Below are 20,625 nucleotides of genomic sequence, written 5' to 3'. Positions count from 1 at the left end.
ACTGAACAGAAGCCGTGGCCAGGAGGGAATGCGTGCCAACCCTTCTCTGGGTTTGCTGCGATGATTAAATGAGATAATCCAGTAAAAATGCAGCCCCGGGACTTGACACCAGGTAACTGTCCAATCAACTACGCCATTACTAAACAAGATGTCGGTCCCACAGCCAGAGAAAGGCGGGGATATTCCATAGCTGGTCATGGACAGCAGACGCTAAAACCGGGGATAAAAGTGCCGTGGCAGGATGTGACCCCGGCAGGGCCCCAGCTCAGAAGCCACCCCCCCATACACAGTGCCGTCTGCAATGCTGTCATCACCACCAGGGCCCGGGTCTACCTGACACAGCAGATGTCCTCCCACTGCCAGGAGCGCGTCAAGGCTTTAGAACAACCTGTGCTCCGCGGGCTCATCACCTGCATTATCTAAAATGCGGATTTGTTCTAAGTGCTGAAATGCTAGAATCAAGAACATTCTGTGAAATCCAAGAAGTGGGGGGTGGGAACCAACAGAAGCACGGATTTCTACGCCACACCATGGGAAATCCGCCTTCTGGCTTTTCTCAAACCAAGATACATTCAAGGCTAAAAACGAAAACGTACAACTATTAGCTATATTCACGAGTGGGCGTGTGAGGAAGTTAAGACAGCAAGTGTATTTCTTGGTTGACGTTGGGATGAGGGGGTCCTCTGTGGCTGTCTAGTAGACGACGGGTCTGCCCCACCCGCGTCAGGTGCCGCTGGCACAAGAGCCCGGCCCCAGGCCACCACACAGCAAGAGGCAGAGCTGTGGCGCAGTGGGACCACGTTCCTCCCACCCCACCAGCCTCCTCTCCCCCGGCGGCTCCCCAGGAGACGGGTCCCCAGCCCCAATCTCACTGTTGCCAGGACAACAGTCACGATGGACAACTGAGGACAAGAGGTAGCTGATTTCTCGGTTCTTCTCGCTCGGTCTCTGTGTGTCTGTCTCTCTCCCGCCCTGACTTCCCTCTTCCCCACCAGCCTCTCGTGAGAGCAAGGCTCAGGGGCGGGATTACTCTCTGCCTTACCCTCACAGCAAAAGGCCTCGAAGGGAACAGTGAAGCAGGCGTGGGCAGAGTGCAAGGAGGGACATCAAGAAGACAAGACACAGCCGAGCTTACGAAGCGGCAGCATGCCAGAATCCCAAGCTCGGGGGCTCCCGGGAGAGAGGTTTGTGGCTTTTATGGTAAAGGGGTGGGTCTTCCCTCCAAGACATGCTCCAGGGCCTGCACCTAGGGAAAGACTCCACCGTGAAGAAGAAAGGCCATCCCTGGGCACAGTGACCCTGGGCTTTGGGTTTAAGTAAAAGGAAAGGCAGAGCAAAGTGGCCATTCTGCCCTGCGTGTCCCCCCAGGAGCTAAGTGGAAAACCACCCAGCGTCAGCCTACACCGCACTCCCTAGGGCGCCCCGGACGAACATGACCTGGCCTTCACTGGGGCCGGTGGGTGGTTTTCTGACCTAGACTCAACCCTGCACGGTCAGCCCTGGGCTCTCCCTCCTCACCTCTGAAAGGTGGGGACAGAGGGCAGCCCTCTCTTCCCTAAGCACAGGCTGACCCATCTAACGGAACGTGGTCTGAAGGAAAGGCTGGCTGCCCTCTGTGCCATCCCGTCGTCCCTCCACCCTCCGCCGCTTCCTTGACTTCAACCACGTCCCCCTCCCTGGGAAGGGAACTCGGAGCGTGAGATCCAGGGGAGCTCATGATTCTGCAGTTTGTACCTGGCAGTAGGTATGTGCCGGGTGGATTTCCCCGATGCCTGTCGTTCCCAGATGGCAGCTGGGGCGCTTAGCAACCTGCAAGGTCCCCAACTGAACTCTGGTGTATGGCCGCAGGGGAGTAAAGGAAAACAACCCCATTCTTCAGTCCCCTGGGCTTCCTGCTCTACCTTAACGGGCCCATGGAGCTGGGTCCTCAAGTCCACTTTGACGGCCACGTGTCACAGGTAAGGGCCATGGACTGCCTACAAAGTGAGACACGAGCACGCCAGGGCCACCCTCCCGGACCTCAGCTCTGCAAGGACCTCAGAGCTGTCCGGCCCCGCCCCTCCCTGCAGAAAGTAGCCTGGAGCCAGGGAGTCTTAAGCAGGAGTGACTGGAACCTGAGACGCCCATGCCTCTTCTTTTCACTACCCGGACATGCCCACCTCGGTGGCAAAGCAGAAGGGGAAGCCTGTGCACCAGGCCCAGGGCTGCTTTGAACCTTCCCTGGGGACAACGGCTGATGTCCACCTGTTGGGAGTTGCCTGCCCTTAGCAGGAGGCTGGGAACTTTCACATGAGAGAGCAACCTCCCCGGTGACAGCAGTAAAGAAAACCGAATCAGAAGATCTGGGGTGGGATCCCCTGGGCCTCAGTAACTGAGGAGGGGCCGAGGCCCAGAGAGGAGCCTGCCCGCTGGAGGCCACACAGCCACCAGGGCAGGACTTCCCCTCAACACACGGTGCTTCCTCCCAAGGCAGTTTAGAGGACAAGATAAAGCCACGCCGACAAAATACAAAGCGGGATGCGGATCGTAAGAGCCAAATTCTGAAATGGAGCCGCCTCTGCAAAGGAGATGCTGCGAATTTAATTGGGCATTTTTTTTACACAGGCGTTTAAACACCGTGAGTGGCTACTGTGGCACTGACCTCAAACAGCTCCTCAAACGGGAGCCACGTCCAAACCAGCTTCTGTTTCATCTCCTTCTAGGACTTTCTGCAGCCCTTTCTAGCATTTTCACCCCGTGATCTCATTTTTATGCTCACCAGCGGCCCTCACAGGAGGACAGTGAGATGGGACCGCGGGTCTCTGCTCCTGGTCTGCCCTCGGCCAACTTGCCCGGGAAGTCAAGTCAGCCCCGTGGGAGGCAGCCACCTGGGTCTCCTCCCACCTCGACATCTCTGGAGCAGGAGCCAGTGTGACAGCAGCAATAGCACTAAAGGGCCTCACCATGTTTGACTCGGCTTCGTGTCCTTACTTCAAGTGATTCCCCAACAACCTGATGAATGGCACCATCTTTAATCTCCCTTTTTCAGAAAACTGAAGATGTCACAGCGTGAGAAGGTGGGAAAGCCAGGTCTCACTGTTGCCCAGAAAACGCTGGAGGAAGCGTCGGATGTAAATCCCAGGTCCAAACTCACCGGCAGGACTTGCCTCTGGTGCAAGCTTCAGACTCTCACGGAGAGGAGCATCCAGCACGCGGTGTGTGTGTGCACGGATCTCAGGCTCCTGTCCTTCCAGGCAAGGAAAGGAACCTACTGCTCGGGGCTGTCCCGACACTCACCAGGTACCCTTCTCTGCGGTTTTAAAAATCAGGCTTGGGCGTGGGGTTTTCTTTTGAGGCGATGAGTATGTTCTGGGACCAGACAGAGGTGGCGCCTGGACAACCCGGGGAAGGTACTCGACTGCACACTTTCACGTGGTTAACTTTGTAAGAACGTCCCCTCCGCGGAAAGGAAAAAGAGAAAGAAGCAAAGCAAACCCGCAAAGTTCTAAAACCTTTCCTAGCTGAGCACACGACTGATCACTTTTGTATTTTTTAAAATTGTTTTTAAAAGAAGCACCCAAACGATGGGAAGTTTGGGGGTCTTTCCTATACTTCTCTGTTTCTGCACACTTTTATCCACCAACAGCAGCACGACAGTAGTCAGTGCGAGTGGCTACGGGGTCCAGACACGGCGCTGAACACGCTCTTTGCGTTTAACGTCCACAGCAGCCACAGGACACAGCCGGAAAGGCTCGAATATCTGGTTCTCGGCTGCTACTCTTATATTCTTATAAGAATTCTTGGCTGCTTTCTACGAGAATCCTCTACGAGAAAGAGGCGGTACTTCTATAATCAGAAAAACATGGTTTTAGGACCCTCTCAAGACACAGAAGCACAAAAGACTTGAAAGAATAATTGTCTATCAGCGTTTTTTTCTTTACACTTGCGTTTTAACAGATATCGCACGACATATGTCAAAAAATACACAGAAGCCTCTCCCAAACCCCAGTCTACCTGGCTGTGACTTGAACCAAAAGAGTCAACAGCAGGAAAGGGCTCACAGGCCACCACGACCGCCGTGGGGCCCCTCCCCTGCCACTGGGGTTTGTCAACAGGCATTTCTGGAGGAGTTGCGGGTTCCACGTCAAAGAAGCCTTTTCTCGATAAACAAGGAAACTTTAACCGTCTAAGTGCGCTCCCATTCACGGTCGGGAGGAGTGCCAATTGTTAGAACCTCTATATGAGATGATTTGGTAATATTTCTCAACATTAAAAATGTGCCAGGGCGCCTGGGTGGTTCAGTGGGTTAAGCATCCGACTCTTGATTTCGGCTCAGGTCATGATCTCACGGTTGGTGAGATCGAGCCCCGCAACGGGGGGGCCCGCCTGGGATTCTCTCTCTCCTTCTTTTTCTGCCCCCGCCTCAAATAAATAAACTTTAAAAAAATAAAATCACTTAAAAAATAAAATAAAAATGTACGTGCCTCGTTTCTCAAAAAATTAGAACTCTACGTAGAACTACCATATGACCCAGCAACTCTACCTCTCAGGGTATATGCCCCCAAGAACTGAGAGCAGAGACTCCAACAGGTACCCGCACAGCCGTGTTCACAGCAGCTGAAAGGTGGAAACAACCCAGTATCCCTCCACAAATGAACGGATAAGCAAATGGGGTATACGCATGCAACGGAGTATTATTCAACCTTGAAAAGGAAGGAAATCCTGACAGGGCTGCAACACGGATGAGCCCCGAAGACACCACGCAGAGTGCAACAAGCCGGTCCCAGAAGGACAAATAGTGTCCGATTCCACTTTTGTGAGGTGCCTGGAAAAGGTAAATTCATAGACATAGAAAGCAGGATGGCGGTAGCCAGGACCGGGGGGAAAGGAGGTGGGAGAGCTCATGTTTAATGGCCACGGCGCTTCGGTTTGAGATGATGAAAAAGTTCTAGAAGCGAATAGTGGTGACGGTTGCACAACACTGTGGGGGTACTTGGTGCCACTCAACTGTACAATTAGGAGCCCAATTAAAGAAATGTCACGTCTCTATAATGGAATACAATGCAGTCACTAACAAGGATGAGGCAGTGCCACGTGGACCTAGAACCTTCTCGAAGCCAGCAGGTGAAAGATCAAGTATGGAAGAGGGGATATACTATTTGCGTGGGTGTGAAAAGTCTGTGTCCCAGATCCAGATTTGGAAAGAACTGGAATCCTGAAAGGGCACACGAGACATGACGGTGGCTGTCTGAGGGACGGGGAAGAGGACGGCTGTGTGTGAGAAGCTTACCTTCCACGGTATAACCTTTTTCACACCTTCATGATTTTACACTATGTACATTTTTAGCTACTTAAAAATCAACATAAAGAGGGGCGCCTGGGTGGCGCAGTCGGTTAAGCGTCCAACTTCAGCTAGGTCACGATCTCGCGGTCCGGGAGTTCGAGCCCCGCGTCAGGCTCTGGGCTGATGGCCCGGAGCCTGGGGCCTGTTTCCGATTCTGTGTCTCCCTCTCTCTCTGCCCCTCCCCCGTTCATGCTCTGTCTCTGTCTGTCCCAAAAATAAATAAACGTTGAAAAAAAAATTTAAAAAAAAATCAACATAAAGAAGTATAAAATAACATCCAAACTTTGCTTCTTGCTATTTTTAAAAAATGTTTATTTTTGAGAGAGAAAGCCAGTGCAAGCAGGGGAGGGGCGGGGGGGGCGGGGGGGGGTACAGAGGATCTGTGCTGACAACAGCGAGCCCAAAGCGGGGCTCGAACTTATGAACCACGAGATCGTGACCTGAGCCGAAGTTGGACTCCCAACCGACTGAGCCCCCTAGGCACCCCTCTTTCTTGCTATTACAGAGGAGCTTACACCAGACCGACACTTAAGCCACGAACAACTACAGAAGCTGGATAAGACAGCTATCTGAAGCCTATGGGAAACAACCAAGGTGGCTAGGATGGGAGGGGACAAGGTCTCTGAGGGCAGGGAAACACACTTGAGCGAGCCCAACACACTCTCTCACTTTTGCCCTTGAGGTCAGGGTTCAGAGGATGGACGGAGAGCAATGGCTTCAGCTTTCAAGGGGGTGGAGAAGCAAGGATGGGTGAGCAAGCATTCCAAGGCAGAGCAGCGGGGTGAGGTCCTGGAGACAAGAGAGCCTTTCTCTACACAAATCCTGCAAGGCGTCTGCCCACCACCAAGCGACATGGGGTGAGAGACCAAGAACCCAAGTGGAAAGTGAGAGCTGAGAGGCTAACACTGAAGGGTAGTTTGGCTGTCTCATTGTGGCGGGGAGTCCAGGGTCCTTCAAGGGGAGGACCAGCCTTTGAGTTAAGACCCTTGAAGGACTATTTCCTAAGAGTAGGCACAACAGAAACCAGCTCTCGGACTAAACCCCAGCCCCAAATCTTCTAGACCCCACATTGGATCAAGGTGAGGTGCAAGAAAAGTCAGTCCTCTCTGGAGAGACACATCCTTCAGAGCTGCTACTATTTTCCATACATGATATTCAGCATTTAATTTATCCAGCGTTTTTTTAGAAAGGCCAGGATGCGGGTGGCTCAGTTAAGCATCTGACTCATGGTTTTGGCTCAGATCATGATCTCACAGTTTCATGAGTTCGAGCCCCACATGGGGCTCCACGCTGACAGTGTGGAGCCTGCTTGGGATTCTCTCTCTCTTCCTTTCTCTCTGCCCCTCCCCAACCCGTGCTCTGTCTTTCTCAAACTTAAAGAAATTTTTTTTTAATTAAAAAAAAAATGTTAAAGGCCATGATGCCATGAGATGGGACCAAAAATCAACAGGGAAAAGCAGAACGTCAGTATTTCAGATATTGCCGTTGTCCAAAAGTTTAAAATTTTTACTATGTTCCAAAGAATAGATGACAAAATGGAGAACTTCACCAGAGAAGTGGAATGTGTCTTTCACTTAAGTCAAATGGAAATTCTAGAGACGAAAAAAATGCAATATTGAAATTAAGGATGCAACAGAGGAGCTCAAGCACTGAGCAGACAAAGGATTAGTAACCTGGAAGTCACATCAGTATAAATATTCAGTTTGAAGCGAAGGAAAAAAAAAGGAAGATTCAGAAAAAAACACAGAGATTTCTGGAACATGGTAATGTCTAACAAGGACATCTAGAGTCCTGGAAGGAAAGGAAAGAACGGGGCAAAGAGATACTGGCTGAACATCTCAAAACTGATGAAAGACATCAAGCCATCAATTCAAGAAGCTCCTCAAATACCACGCGGGGTAACTGCAAAGAAAACCGCCAGGCGCGTCACCATGAAACTGCTGGACACCAGAGACAGACTATAAGAGCAACCGGAGGAAAAAAATACAAAAACTACGTATTACTTTAAAAGGAGCAAGAGTGTGTCAGGCAGCCAGCCGGCATTTCAACAAAAATAGCAGAAGCCACAGGATAACGGAATGACGCCTTCAAAGGGCTCTGAGTCCAGCGCTGTCGACCTAGAATTCTACCTCTGACAGCAAGTGACTTCCAAAACCGAAAGCAAACTGAACACATTTCCAGGCAATTAGAAATGCAGAGACTTCCCTAACAGACCTTCGTGAAGAGTGACACTAAGGGGAATTCTTCAAGAGGATGGAAGAGCTGGACTGACAGGGCAGAGCCTGCTTGGGATTCTCTCTCTCTCTCTGCCCGCCCCCCCCCATCTCTCTCTCTCTCAAAATAAATAAACTTTAAAAAAAGGGGGGGGGGGCGCCTGGGTGGCTCAGCTGGTTTAGTATCTGACTTCAGGCTCAGGTCATGATCTCGCAGTTCAAGAGTTCGAGCCCCGCATCGGGCTCTGCGCTGACGGCTCAGAGCCTGGAACTTGCTTCAGATTCTGTGTCTCCCTCTCTCTGTGCCTCCCCCGCTCATGCTCTGTCTCTCTCAAAAATAAATACACATTAAAAAAATAATAAAAATAAATAAAAAATGGATAAATAAAAAACTTGCAATAGCCAGAAAGTCTGGGGGAAGGGGAATTAAATGTTGGGAGGCCCTTGCACTGTGCCCAAAAAGGTAAAAATTTGGGGTAGATGCAAATGCATCATGATGGACATGTATCAGCATTACTTCATTGTTGGAAGATATTTTGATGCATTTTTGTAAAAATCCATGTTGTCTTTAAGTACATCAAAATCAATCAAAAATGAGAGGTCAAAAATCAAGTTCTGACGGATTTCAAAGGACTGAGATTACACAGAATATGTTCTCTGACTGCAGCAAAGTAAACTGAAATCAATAATAAAAAGAGGGCCTTAAAAATTCCCTGTATGCTTGCAAACTAATTGATGTACCCTCAAACAGCCTGGGGATCAAAGATATCTCAGTGGAAATTAGAAAGTATTTTGAACTAAATGACAACAGAAATAGGACATATCAAAATCTGTAGAAGGAAGCAAAAGCACATAACGCGGGACATCCGAGCACCAGGAGCGTGTTTTAGAAAAGAAAAATGCTTAAATCAGTTAAATTCCATCTCAAGAAGGTAAAAAAGGACATGATGTCAACCTCAAAGAAAGCAGAAGAGAATCAAAGTCAAAAACATAATGCATTACGGAAGTGCACAAAGAAAGCAACAAAAAGGTGGTTCACTGAAAAGGCTCAAACGTTAATAAACCTCAGCAAGACAGATTAAGGACAAATAAAAAAAAGAGAAGGCCCAAACTAGCAATATCAGTAATGAAAAGGGAATATCGCTATAAAACCCACGGAAAGACAAAATCCCACGTCAAAAATGGGACATATTCATATGAAGTTGGTTAAGTTCCTGAAAAAACAAAAACACGTTATAACTTATACAAAAAACCTCGTACCTTTGAGGGAGACTGAATCTCATAAAGAAAACTCCTGAGCCACAAGGCTTCACTAGTGAGTCATTTTTTTTTATTTGAGAGAACACGCCAGAGCAAGAGAGTGTGCACGAGAGCTGGGGAGGGGGCAGAGGGAGAAGGAGAGGGAGGGAGGGAAAGGGAGGGAGGCGGGGGGAGAGAGAGAGGGAGAGGGAGAGGGAGAGGGAGAGGGAGAGGGAGAGGGAGAGGGAGAGGGAGAGGGAGAGGGAGAGGGAGAGGGGGAGAGAGAGAGAGAGAGAGAGAGAGAGAGAGAGAGAGAGAGAGAGAGAATCCCAGGCAGGCTCTGTGCTGTTAGCATGGAGCCTGATGCGGGGCTCGATCCCACGACCCTGGGATCATGACCTGAGCAGAAATCAAGAGCTGAATGCTCAACCGAGCCACCCCGGCGCCCCGAGAGTCCTGCTACTCCTGCAAAGAACCCATATCTTCTTCAAACTCTCCCAGGTTAGAAAGAGGAAACACTTATTTCCTAAACCCAGCACAACCATGACGTCCAAACCTGCCAAGGACACAGAAAGGAAGTAAAATTGCAAGCAGATCTCATGCACACGGTCACAAGAGTCCTAAGGAAAACATGGGCAAACTGCAACACCCAGTTTTGGGGCGGGGGTGTGTGTGCAGAATTCCGCCCCTCCTGATGGTAACAGTGCTTTTCTCATTCCCAAAGGGATAGACGCAGATTATCTGATTTTCACCAAAGGTTTTATTCTCACGTACACTTTACACATAGGGAAACTGAGGCCCAAAGAGGCCAAGGAGCTGGCCCAAGGTCACACTCAGGCTAGAGCTGGGCAAGACAAATTCATTCCACTCGATAGATACTTACAGGCACCTGCTGTGTCCCAGTTAAGCCTGGGGGTGTGCTCGGGGCGCCTGGGTGGCGCAGTCGGCTAAGCGTCCGACTTCAGCCAGGTCACGATCTCGCAGTCCGTGAGTTTGAGCCCCGCGTCAGGCTCTGGGCTGATGGCTCAGAGCCTGGAGCCTGTTTCCTATTCTGTGTCTCCCTCTTTCTCTGCCCCTCCCCCGTTCATGCTCTGTCTCTCTCTGTCCCAAAAATAAATAAAAATGTTGAAGCCTGGGGGTGTGCATCTGTGCCTCTCCACCCTGTGCACCTCCCTTCGGCCTCCCTGGACCCCTCTCTCCTGGAGCCAGTGTCTGCTCTGCTACTGCTCACAACACAGCAGAGGAGCAGCGTGGCCCGGAGAGGCTGCCAGCGCCCCCTGGCTGCTACGTGGCGCTCAGGAGTCCCGGAGCAGGTAGGAATGGCCCTCTTTGTCAGGCTCCCAACCCTGCCCCTGCCCAGCGGGGCCATTAGAAAATGCCCATGTACTCCACGGCCTGGGCACTGCAGCCTGACCGTCCCCATTTCCAAGCTCTACAGGTTACAAAGCACTTCTGCTTGTATTTCTGCCTTCAGGGAAACCTAAAGACAAGCATCAATACTCCTGCTCTGGAGTCTCAACACCCCCACTTTGCAGATGAGGAAAGCAAGGCTCTAAGAGGGGGATAACTTGTCTATATTATCTATGCAGAGAATATCAGATCCAGGTGAGACACAGGACCTTCCTCTACTGCACCGGGACACCCCCCACCAAGCACTGTTTGATGTGACTGAGGATGTCCTGGATTATACCAACTATACGTCCTGAGACAGACAAGACTGACGGGTGTGCTGAAGGCTGCACAAATACTCTAGAAAAAGAACTCCTGACCTAGATAAGCGATGACACAAGCTTTTTTTTTTTTTTTTTTTTTTTTTTTAAATGTAGAGAATCCAGAGGGATGCCTCCACGGTATGAGAGAGGAGATACAGAAAGAACCCAGCCAGCATGTAAAACAGAAACTGAAGAACGCCTTTCAAGACACTCTAAAGCCAGTAATGGACGGGATTCTTTACATACATTCAAGCAGAAGCAGCTCGTGGGTAACCACAGGCTACAGGGGTGGGGACAAGGAGGCAAATTCAATGACCTGCTAAGCTTGGCCCCTTGTGGCAACAGAGGCTGGGGAGATTCCTCTTCTGAAACCTGTCTTCTGAAGGAGTGGAGTCTGAGGCCCAGCTCAGAAGCTTCTAGATCTCCTTGGTAAACAGAGAAAACACATCCCCAGGAGAGAGGAAGTGAGGACTCATCAGCAAATGACTCAGTGTGTGCCTTCGAAGAGCATCATCTAGAAAAGGGGAGGCCCGCCAAGGAGGCCCCCAGGCAAAAGCTCCAGAGAGGCCCCCGAAACTCTGGCCCTGTCCACCTGAGTGGAAAACAGCCGTTTCAGCGAATCCAGAGCCAAGAGCACCACCTGAACACAAAATGACATGGTTCCCAGAACAGGGAATCCTCTATTTTCAAACTATTGAGTTTGTTTGTTAGCAGGAAATAAACCTATGGATAACAGGAAGTTGGTGGATGTAATTTCTGCAGACCTTCAAAAGGCATCAGAGATGAATCCAGACCAGAAACTATTTAAAAGACTGAATCACACGAGAACTGGGTGGTTCTGTGGTGGATCAGGCTGGAGTAAAGCCAGTAAACAAAGAGCGGGGGCAGCAGGCACTTCTCTCAATGGAAAAATGTAAACAGTGGGGTCCCCAGGGTTTGGACTGGTTTTACTTCTTCATCGAGGACTCAGAAGGAGAAGGAAGTGGGAGACGCACAGAGCGTGAAGGAAACTTAGCGCCCTGGGTGGAGGCGAGCAGGTTGATGGGCCTCACCCAGAAGGCCCCCCTGCTATGGGCTGGGCCCACCCCGCTGCAGAGAACACGGCTCAGAGTGCACAGCAGGGACACATGGCGAATCAGCCGTAGAACCGGAAAGGGTGGCAGAGGAGGACTGACCTGAAGTGATGCCCATGGGGGGAAAAGCACTTAGAATTAACCCAGAGAACTTTTTCACCTGAGAGAGAGGAACACAAGGAGTCGTTGGTGACTGCTTGGGCCAATGTAGTTCTTTAAAAAGTTTTAAATTATAGGGGGGGAAAAAACAGGAGGAGGGGAGGAGTAGGTCAAGCACAGAGGAGGAGAGAGGACAGGGCTTCCAGCAAGGCAAGCTCTCCGAAGTCAGAAGGAGCCCTGTGACGGTTAGAGGCCCAGGAGGCAGCCGACACCTGGCCCTGGCAGGTGATCCCCGAGCCCCGGGGAGCCCTGGGGGCGGGGGGGAGGGGGGGCTGCACTGTCCCAGGCCCACCCCCTCCCAATCGGCCCCTCTCTGGCCCTGGTCGCTGGCCCCGGGCTCCAGGCCTGCACGGCCGCATGGCCACCCCGCGAGGACCTCACCTGCTGCTGGCTCTGCTCCTCGAGGTTCATTTTCACCTCCAGCGACTGGCGGGCCTCCAGGAAGGCCTTGCGGTGCTTGCGGTCCGCCATGTAGTAGGACATGACGCCCACCATGATGGCGCACAGGTAGAGGCAGACGTTGGCCAGGATCTGTGCCCCGAGGAGAGAAAAGGACAATGGTGAAGGCACATGCTCAGGAGAGAGGATGGAGAAGGGGGGGGTGGGTGGTAACGAAAATCAAACCCCTAGTTGCCCAGTGTCCAGGGAGGGCCCCGGCGAGCCTCTGACCCTGATGGGACGTTTAGGGCCCTGGAACAGACCCTGCCCCGCTTACCATAGGCGGGTGAGGCCCCGGCCTGGAAGGCTGGTTATGGGGCTGTTTGCCTCTCCTGCTCACAGCGCAGCTAAATTGGCCGATCCCGTGCACCTGCGTGGCCTGACGGTCCCTCTGCTCCCCAATTCATTCATTCTCTCATTTGTTCAACCACCGCTTACTGAGGACTCACTTATTAGGCGCCCTTAGGTGCTGTGCTGATTAGCTGGGAGGAGAGTGTACAAAACCCCGATCTACTAGCTGGGGGTGTATAATCCTAAAAGCTGCAGGTTGCACTGAAGGTCACAGATGTGAAGCCGTGCTGGGCCAACTCCCAGCCCTCACGCTACCTTCCACGTGACGCTGCAGGTATACAGGTGTCTGGCATTCACGGGCATCCTCCCAGCCAACCCCACCTGCCAGCAGATGAGGGGTGGCCGGTACCAGTACCGAGGTCCCATGAGGAAGTTACGGGAAGGGGACAGGGCAGCTGTGCGACGGATGTCTGTCCTGCAAGCTCAGTACATCGGTACAAAGGCCTTCTTGGGCACTGAGTCTGTTCCTCCATCCTTGGCACCGTCCAGGCTCCCCTAGGTGTCTGTGGTCCCCAGCCCGTTTCCACAGGCTGCTGGGATTGCAGACTCAACCGCCGCCTGCTGCAGGTAACCTTGGATATGGACCTGAACGTTCAAACCACATCTCATTTCCTGGTGCTCATTTCCTGGGCCCCAGTCTCTGACCCTGACTGGGCCCCATCTGGGGCTGCACCAGGTTCTAGCTCCTCCTGCTTCTCCAAAGCCACCCGCCAGGAGCCAGCTCCAACAAGGTCTGGCCCCGCCCATGCCCTGAGGCTCACACCCTCCCCACCTGGGTTCCCTGAGGTCCCGCCTGAGGAAGGCAGACCCCTCCTCTGAAGGGCGTGGTTTCTCAGGCAGAAGTCTAGCTGAGATGCGGGTAGGGAGGCAGAAGTTCTTCATTTCTGGCCCCAGGAAGAGAAAGTGTTCTCTTAGTGAAGGATAATGGATTCTGGGTAGGCGAAAAATGCAGGGAAGTCAATTTTAGATTTTTAAAGAAGATGGCTTAATAGACGATGAGAGGTTAATTCTGACATTAATTTTCTGGATACTCTTGGTTATGCCATATTCCCCTTTGTTTTTGTGTTTTATCAGGGCTGATCAGTGCTAACCCTGAGGACCCACCACCCCCGGCAGAAAGTTCCTGCAGGCCTGGGCACTCATCACAGGCCCACTGAATAATGAGTTAGTACATGCGATGTGTCTTGAGACTGGTCATAAAGTCACCAGACGCAGACCTCACAAGCTCCTTAAACTGCTGGTTCCAGCAACTAACAACTCATTGTGTTCTTGGGGCTGGGCAGCCCATCACTATACCATTCATGGGGCAAGTGGGCAATTTCAAAAATCCTAAGGGATATCTCTTGAACTTTTGCTTGGACATGATAGGCCATTCCCACCTGAGCACTATCAATATGGCCTCAGGACACTTATTAAATACCTGATAACCCAAAGAGCTGCCAATTTACATTAAGTGAGTCAAAGCAAATCACAAAGATCACGCTGCGTCTCCAAGCCGGTCTGGCCTGAGGTCCAAGAATGTCTACCAGCCCAAAGGTCACCTTCCTCTGGGGCTGTATAGCCTTAGAATCCGCCCAGTCCCAAATTCATGGCACAGGAAGCTAGTCAACAAGGTCAGGCTGTACCTCAGGCATCTCACTGAGTGGGAGCGCTTTGCCAAAACCCACACAGGGTCCGGATACAGCAGTCACCAGGGCCGAGGGTCTCTAGGTCCTAGAGGTCAAGGGAGTAGCTGCACGCAGACGAGCCACAAGTCTGGGCCCCATACCTACCGGTGTCAACAACTCTGAACCAGAGGCTCCAGACCCATCTCTGGCCCTGGCCACCACCTGGGCTGTCACACTGAGCCATGGACAGAGCTCCACGCCTAGGGGTCTCTTGCCCCCCAGCAGGTCCTGCTGTCCACCTCACGGGGTGGATAGAGCAGACTCCATAAAGTGTAAGCACTGAGCCAGTGTCAGTAATAACTGTTTTACTCCCCATCGGGGTCCCTCCTTAAGTAAACCACCTGCTCTGTAGACAGAGAGCAACTGTAACAGGAAAGCTTTAAACCAACTCCCACCAAAGGTTATTATCCAAAGAGTATAACAGGGGTGCCTGCGTGGCTCAGTCGGTTAAGCGTCTGACTCTCGATTTTGGCTTAGGTCACGATCTCTTGGTTCGGGAGTTTGAGCCCTGCGTTGGACTCTGTGCTGACAGTGTGGAGCCTGCTTTGGATTCTCTCTGTCCCTCCCCTGCTCCCTCGCTCCCTCTCTCCCTCTCAAAACAAACAAACAAACAAACAAACAAACAAAGAGTATAACAGGATTCAGGTTTGGTTCACAATGGAAACCATCTCTACGGGACAGCACTCCCTTCAGCCTATTTTAAAATAAGACCCACGTTTGCATTCCACTTGGCAGGTGCAGAAAACAAACTTAGGAGGAGCCCTGGACTGTTGCCCTGCCCCTCGCTGGATGGGGAACCTGCTAGGTCAAGAAACTTCCCTGAGCCCCCACTTCACCACCCATGAGCTGAGGGGCGGCCTACCTCATCTCGGAAGTCCCTGCAGTCCTGACCCCGGCTGGCCCTCATCAGACCTCACTTCTGAGGGCAAAGGTGGGCCTGGAAATGACCTGCTCGGAAAGGCTGGAGGGAAGGCAAGGCGGGTCGGTTCCCAGGGTGGCCAGAGGGTCATACCGCTTCCTGTCCCCTGCCCACCCCTTCTCGACCTGCACTCTCAGCTCATCTGAGGGGATGTGGAGGCAAATGGCCATGTCCAGGCCACACGCCGGAGAGTCCTGTGGGTCCCGCACGTCCCCCCCCCCCCGTGCCAGGGAATTCTCTCCCTGCATCGCAGTGAGCTTATTCCTTCCTAGAGGATTCTCCCAGGAGCCCCAGGCTGTGCTTCTCAGAGCTCCCCCAATTCTCTAAACTTACCTCAACGAAAGGGTCCTCAGGGTTGCTGTGGATCCCGTGCTCCCCAGAGCCACCTGAGGTAGTGCAACCACGTCACAACTTGCCCCTCACCCCGACCCCTTCAGAGGGGTCCAGTATGGTCTTCCCCCTATTTGCCCTTCCCCTTCTGGGGAGCAGATGAGCAGGCCAGAAGCCATCACAAACCTGACCTCCCAGCCTCATGGTCTCCCCGGGACGCAGCCCTCTAATATCCCAGCTGCTGCACCCCAACCCTCTCCCACGCCACCTCAGCCCAAGAACAGAGGAATGAGGCTCGGTCATTTTGCTGGGCGGGGTGCAGGCCAGGACAGTAGTGGGGATGGTCCCGGAAATATCCAGGAGATGAGGCTGCGCAAAGATGCAGACAGAGGTCGGGTGGGTGGGGATCACATCCGATCAGGGAGGTGATGCACGGCTTCAGGAAGACGCGGGCTCTACAGAGATGGGGTCTCAGAAACAAAGACTGCCTCGGATACCACACTCGGCGGCCAAGCGTGGCAGGAAGGCTTCTCCTCTCATCATCGTCAATGATTGCCTGAGGGAGCTCAGCGCCAGGGGTTTGCAGACATGACACCTGACCCTGTGGACAGACAGGGAGGTTCCCAGCTTAGGCAGTTCCGAAGGCCAAGCAGGAGCCCTGATGCGGCCTCCTGGCTCTTCGGGGTGGCCCAGGAGAGGGTGGGGGCAGCTTGTCACACTGGACTCAACACTCGTTTCCGTCTCGGGGGGGATTCCCCCGCACAAGCCTGAGAAGCTCTGCTCTGGGGTGCCACGGAGGTCACCTCTTCTTACCCCAGGGAACCCCTTTCCCCAGTGAAAGAGACTGGGCAGCAATCTCATTGCAAAAGAACTGTTATTTTTTCTTAAACACAAGATTTTTAAACTAACGAGGAGAATGAACCAATCTCCCAAGTGGGTAAACATTCAGACTCAACAGCTTCATCTAACCCAGGACAGCCGGATGAAATGTTTGTAATACCCCAGCTCAGAAATGCAGCCGTGAGAAAATTCCTTTACGAAGTCCTTCCTCTTGGAATTTGATGAATCACAACATCCTGCACATTTCTGCCAGCCCACAGGGACATGGGGCTGCTCTAAGCGGGGCTTTAAAAGAGAAGTCATCCCCTTGGAGGCAGGCTGGTGCCTCAACTGCCCAGGCCGACCCCTCCCCATAGGCTCATTCCAGCCTGGAGATTCCAGAATACTCCAGAACTGGGGAGAAGAAACCCAGGGAGAGAAGGCTGCTCTGGGAGCCAACATCCTTGTGAGCTGCCCTTGGAGACCTCATGATGCTCTGCTGTCAGGGGAAGACCATACTGGAGCCTCTGTTCATTAAAACCAACTTAGATGTTTTGGGAAAAAAAAAAAAAATTCCACGGAGCCGTAAAGCAGGAAGGAACAGGGCAGAAGTTATCTCTGCAGGCAACCAACCTCCCCAGCCCAAGGAAGACAGGCCGGAGCCTGGGGTGGCCGCCACTCAGTGCCTGTGGGCCCCACTCTGGAGCCGTGCTCCCTGCAGACTGGAGGGGACCTTCCTCATCAGTCAGGTCCCTGCTGACATGTCCCCTCCTCGCAGAGACCTGCCCTGACCTCCCCCCACCCCCCCCCCCCACACACTCTCTCTGTTTTCCTGTTTAAGACCCTGCAGAGAAGTATCTGCACGTTTTATTCGTCCTTTTATTTGTCCGTTTACTCTGTTTACTTCACTAGAAAGCAAGCTCCAAGGGGACGGGGCTTTGGTTCTGTTTCTCTGTGGATTCCCCAGTGCCTAGGACCGGGTCTGGCACACGGGAAGCCGCCAATGCCTACTGGATGAACGAGTGGCAGAAAGAGGCTGGGCGGTGCAGTCACGCAGACCTCGCCTACCACCAGCAGGCTGTGTGGCCTGGAACAAGTCACTTTCCCTTTCTGAGATGTGACTTCTTCATCCTCGCAGGAACCCCAAAGGCTGGGCCAGTAAGATCAAAAGAGAGGTTATATGCGACACCACCCGGGACAGGGCTTGGCACAAAATATGTTCTTAGTGACTTTCTATTCCTCCGGAGGGGAGAAGGGAAATTCGTGCCTAACAATAAGACTAATGGAGTTTCATCACACCTCCATATTCACAATCCTACCGGCCACAACAAGCAAAGTTCTTATTATTTTACGGAAGAGACTTGAAGCCCACAGAAATGAGGCTGTGAGCCTGTGGTCTCCTGGCAGTGCTGACGCTGGAGCTCAGATCTCCTTACTCTTTTTTCCCCGCTAAAAGCAGAGTTTGAGTTTTAAGACATTAATTAAACATCTGCTCCGACCCTGGGGACTGCGTATCAGAAGCCAGCCTGGTCTCGGGGTGGGTCCACCGCGGCTCTCGTGCCCAGCTAGCAAGACGCCAGCCAAGCATGATGCCAGGGCTTTCCCTATGTCACTCAGCCAAGTTGTGACGAGGGTCAGTGGAGGCTGAAGTCCCAGGCACTGGGGGCCCGTGGGGAGCACAGAACCCAGGAAGGACCTGTGGCATCTATACAGGTGAGGAGGTCTGCAGACAGCGGAGGGGGTAGATGCTCTCGAGCTGGCCCACAGCAAACTCCAGCATCCCTGTGCCAGGAGACGTCTGGGGTCTCCAAGAAATATAACCCTACTCAGCACAATTCAAGGTTTGAGCCTTGGGGTACCGCTGAAGGGTCCTTCCAAGCTTGTCCGGTTTCTACCACGTGCCTCAAAACAAAAGGACCTCTAGAAACTTCCAAGTTGTTTCACAGCTTGGGCGAGTCTCTGCTAACAGATACGCAATGTCCACCTTCTTCCAAAACAAAGACGACTTCCAGAATAGGCATCTAGCCAATGTGACATGTTACACGAGGCCCCTCATGATCTGCCAGGTAATCCCCAAACAGAATCATTCATTCATTCATTCATTCATTCATTCAAAGACTTAGTGAATGTCCACCCTGTGGCAGGTAGGTATTTGGCAGGTAGCAATGAATATGGCAGAAAAAGTTCCTGCTGTCAGGAGCTGATGTTTTGCTAACAGTAGATAAAAAAGGAGCATGATGCGATAATAAAAGTATCAGAGCCCCCCAGAGAATAAAAATGATAAAGTAACAGGTAGCTGCTTTAGACTAGAAGGTGAAGGAGATTGTTGGCCCCAATTCGTCACTCCCCCGTACAAGTATCACAGAGCCACACACTTGTCATAGCCTCACGGAAAAAAGTTCCCTCCCGCTGACTCTGACCACGGGATCTGCTCTGGTCAAATGGATGTCAGCACATAGGACACGAGCAAATGTTTGTAATTCGCCTGCACTTCCTTCTGGGCTTCCACCGTTGCCACGAGAACAATATGCACCAAGAACCTCACTGGTACAGCGCATGAGGGACCTGTGGAGCCAAGCAAAACTCAAGCTCCAGCCTGGAGCAAAACCCAGCTGAACGCAGCCCAGGTCAGGCCCCAGCCTAGCCATGGATGTACGAGTGAGAAACGTGTGCTTGCGAGCCACTGACTTTCGGGTTGTTACACTGCATTAAGTGACAAGAGCCGGTTAATGCAGGTCGGTTAGGACAGGTGTTCCCGAAGTGGTGGCATCTGTCTTTAATTTACACCCAAGTTGGTTGGCATATAGTGCAATAATGATTTCAGGAGTAGATTCCAGTGATTCATCCCCTACGTATAACACCCAGTTCTCATCCCAACAAGTGTCCTCCTTAATGCCCCTTCCCCATTTAGCGCATCTTCCCACCCACAGCCCCTCCGGCAACCCTCAGTTTGTTCTCTGTGTTTAAGAGTCTCTTCTGTTTTGTCCCCCTCCCTGTTTTTATATTTGTTTTGCTTCCCTTCCCTTATGTTCATCTGTTTTTTATCTTAAATTCCACATATGAGGTAAGTCATATGATATTTGTCTTTCTCTAATTTTGCTTAGCATAATACCCTCTAGTTCCATCCACATTGTTGCAAATGGCAAGATTTCATTCTTTTTGATTGCTGAGTAATACTCCATTATACATACACACACACACACACACACACACACACACACATATATATATATATATATATATATATATATATATTACACACACACCACATTTTCTTTATCCATTCATATGTCAGTGGACATTTGGACTCTTTCCACACTTTGCCTATTGTTGATATCGTTGCTATAAACATTGGGGTGCACATGCCCCTTTGAAACAGCATACCTGCATCCCTTGGATAAATACCTGGTGGTGCAATTGCTGGGTCGTAGGGTAGTTCTATTTTTAACTTTTTGAGGAACCTCCATACTGTTTTCCAGAGTATTGCACAAGTTTGCATTCCCACCAGCAGTGCAAAAGAGACCCTCTTTCTCCGCATCCTCGCCAACATCTGTTGTTGCCTGAGTTGTTAATTTTAGACATTCTGACTGGTGTGAGGTGGTATCTCACTGTGGTTTTGATTTGATTTGATTTGATTTTCCCTAACGATGAGTGACGTTGAGCATTTTTTCATGTCGGTTAGCCATCTAGAGGTCTTCTTTGGAAAAGTGTCTATTCATGTCTTTTACCCATTTTTTCACTGGATTGTTTTTTGGGTGTTGAGTTTGATAAGTTCTTTATGGATTTTGGATATTAACACTTTATCTGATATGTCATTTGCAAATACCTCCTCCCACTCCATTGGTTGCCTTTTAGTTTTGCTGATTTTTTTCCTTTGCTGTGCAGAAGCTTTTTATTTTGATGAGGTCCCAATAGTTCATTTTTGCTTTTGTTTCCCTTGCCTCTGGAGATGTGTTGAGTAAGAAGTTGCTGTGGTCAAGATCAAAGAGGTTTTTGCCTGCTTTCTCCTCTAGGATTTTGATGGCTGCCTGTGTCACATTTAGATCTTTCACGCATTTTGAGCTTATTTTTGTGTATGGTATAATAAAGTGATCCAGGTTCATTTTTCTGCATATCACTGTCCAGTTTTCCGAACACCATTTGCTGAAGAGACTGTCTGTATTCCATTGGATGTTCTTTCCTGCTTTGTCAAAGATTAATTGGCCATACGTCTGTGGGTCCATTTCTGGATTCTCTATTCTATTCCATTGATCTGAGTGTCTGTTTTTGTGCCAGTACCATACTGTCTTGATGATTACAGCTTTGTAACACATCTTAAGGTCCAGGATTGTGATGCATCCAGCCTTGGTTTTCTTTTTCAGGATTGCTTTGGCTATTCGGGG

General features: G+C 51.2%; 1 protein-coding gene across 5 annotated transcripts in view; it reads right to left on the bottom strand.

Moving 5' to 3' along the window:
• ADCY3 (adenylate cyclase 3) overlaps positions 1-20,625 on the bottom strand; it is a 90,361-nt gene that overhangs the window by 32,651 nt on the left and 37,085 nt on the right. For 4 of the 5 annotated variants that reach the window (XM_019827829.3, XM_011281268.4, XM_011281269.4 and 1 more), the window contains exon 3: positions 12,101-12,250. The exons of the other annotated variant lie outside the window; for it this stretch is intronic. In XM_019827829.3, coding sequence (XP_019683388.2) covers positions 12,101-12,250 — 150 coding nt within the window. The remainder of the gene's footprint in view (positions 1-12,100; positions 12,251-20,625) is intronic. 5 annotated transcript variants of the gene reach the window in all.

The sequence above is a fragment of the Felis catus genome, chromosome A3, assembly GCF_018350175.1.
Source record: "Felis catus isolate Fca126 chromosome A3, F.catus_Fca126_mat1.0, whole genome shotgun sequence".
Taxonomy (NCBI): domain Eukaryota; kingdom Metazoa; phylum Chordata; class Mammalia; order Carnivora; family Felidae; genus Felis; species Felis catus.
The sequence above is the reverse complement of the archived record's forward strand: the minus strand, read 5'-3'. Positions and strand labels throughout refer to the sequence as shown.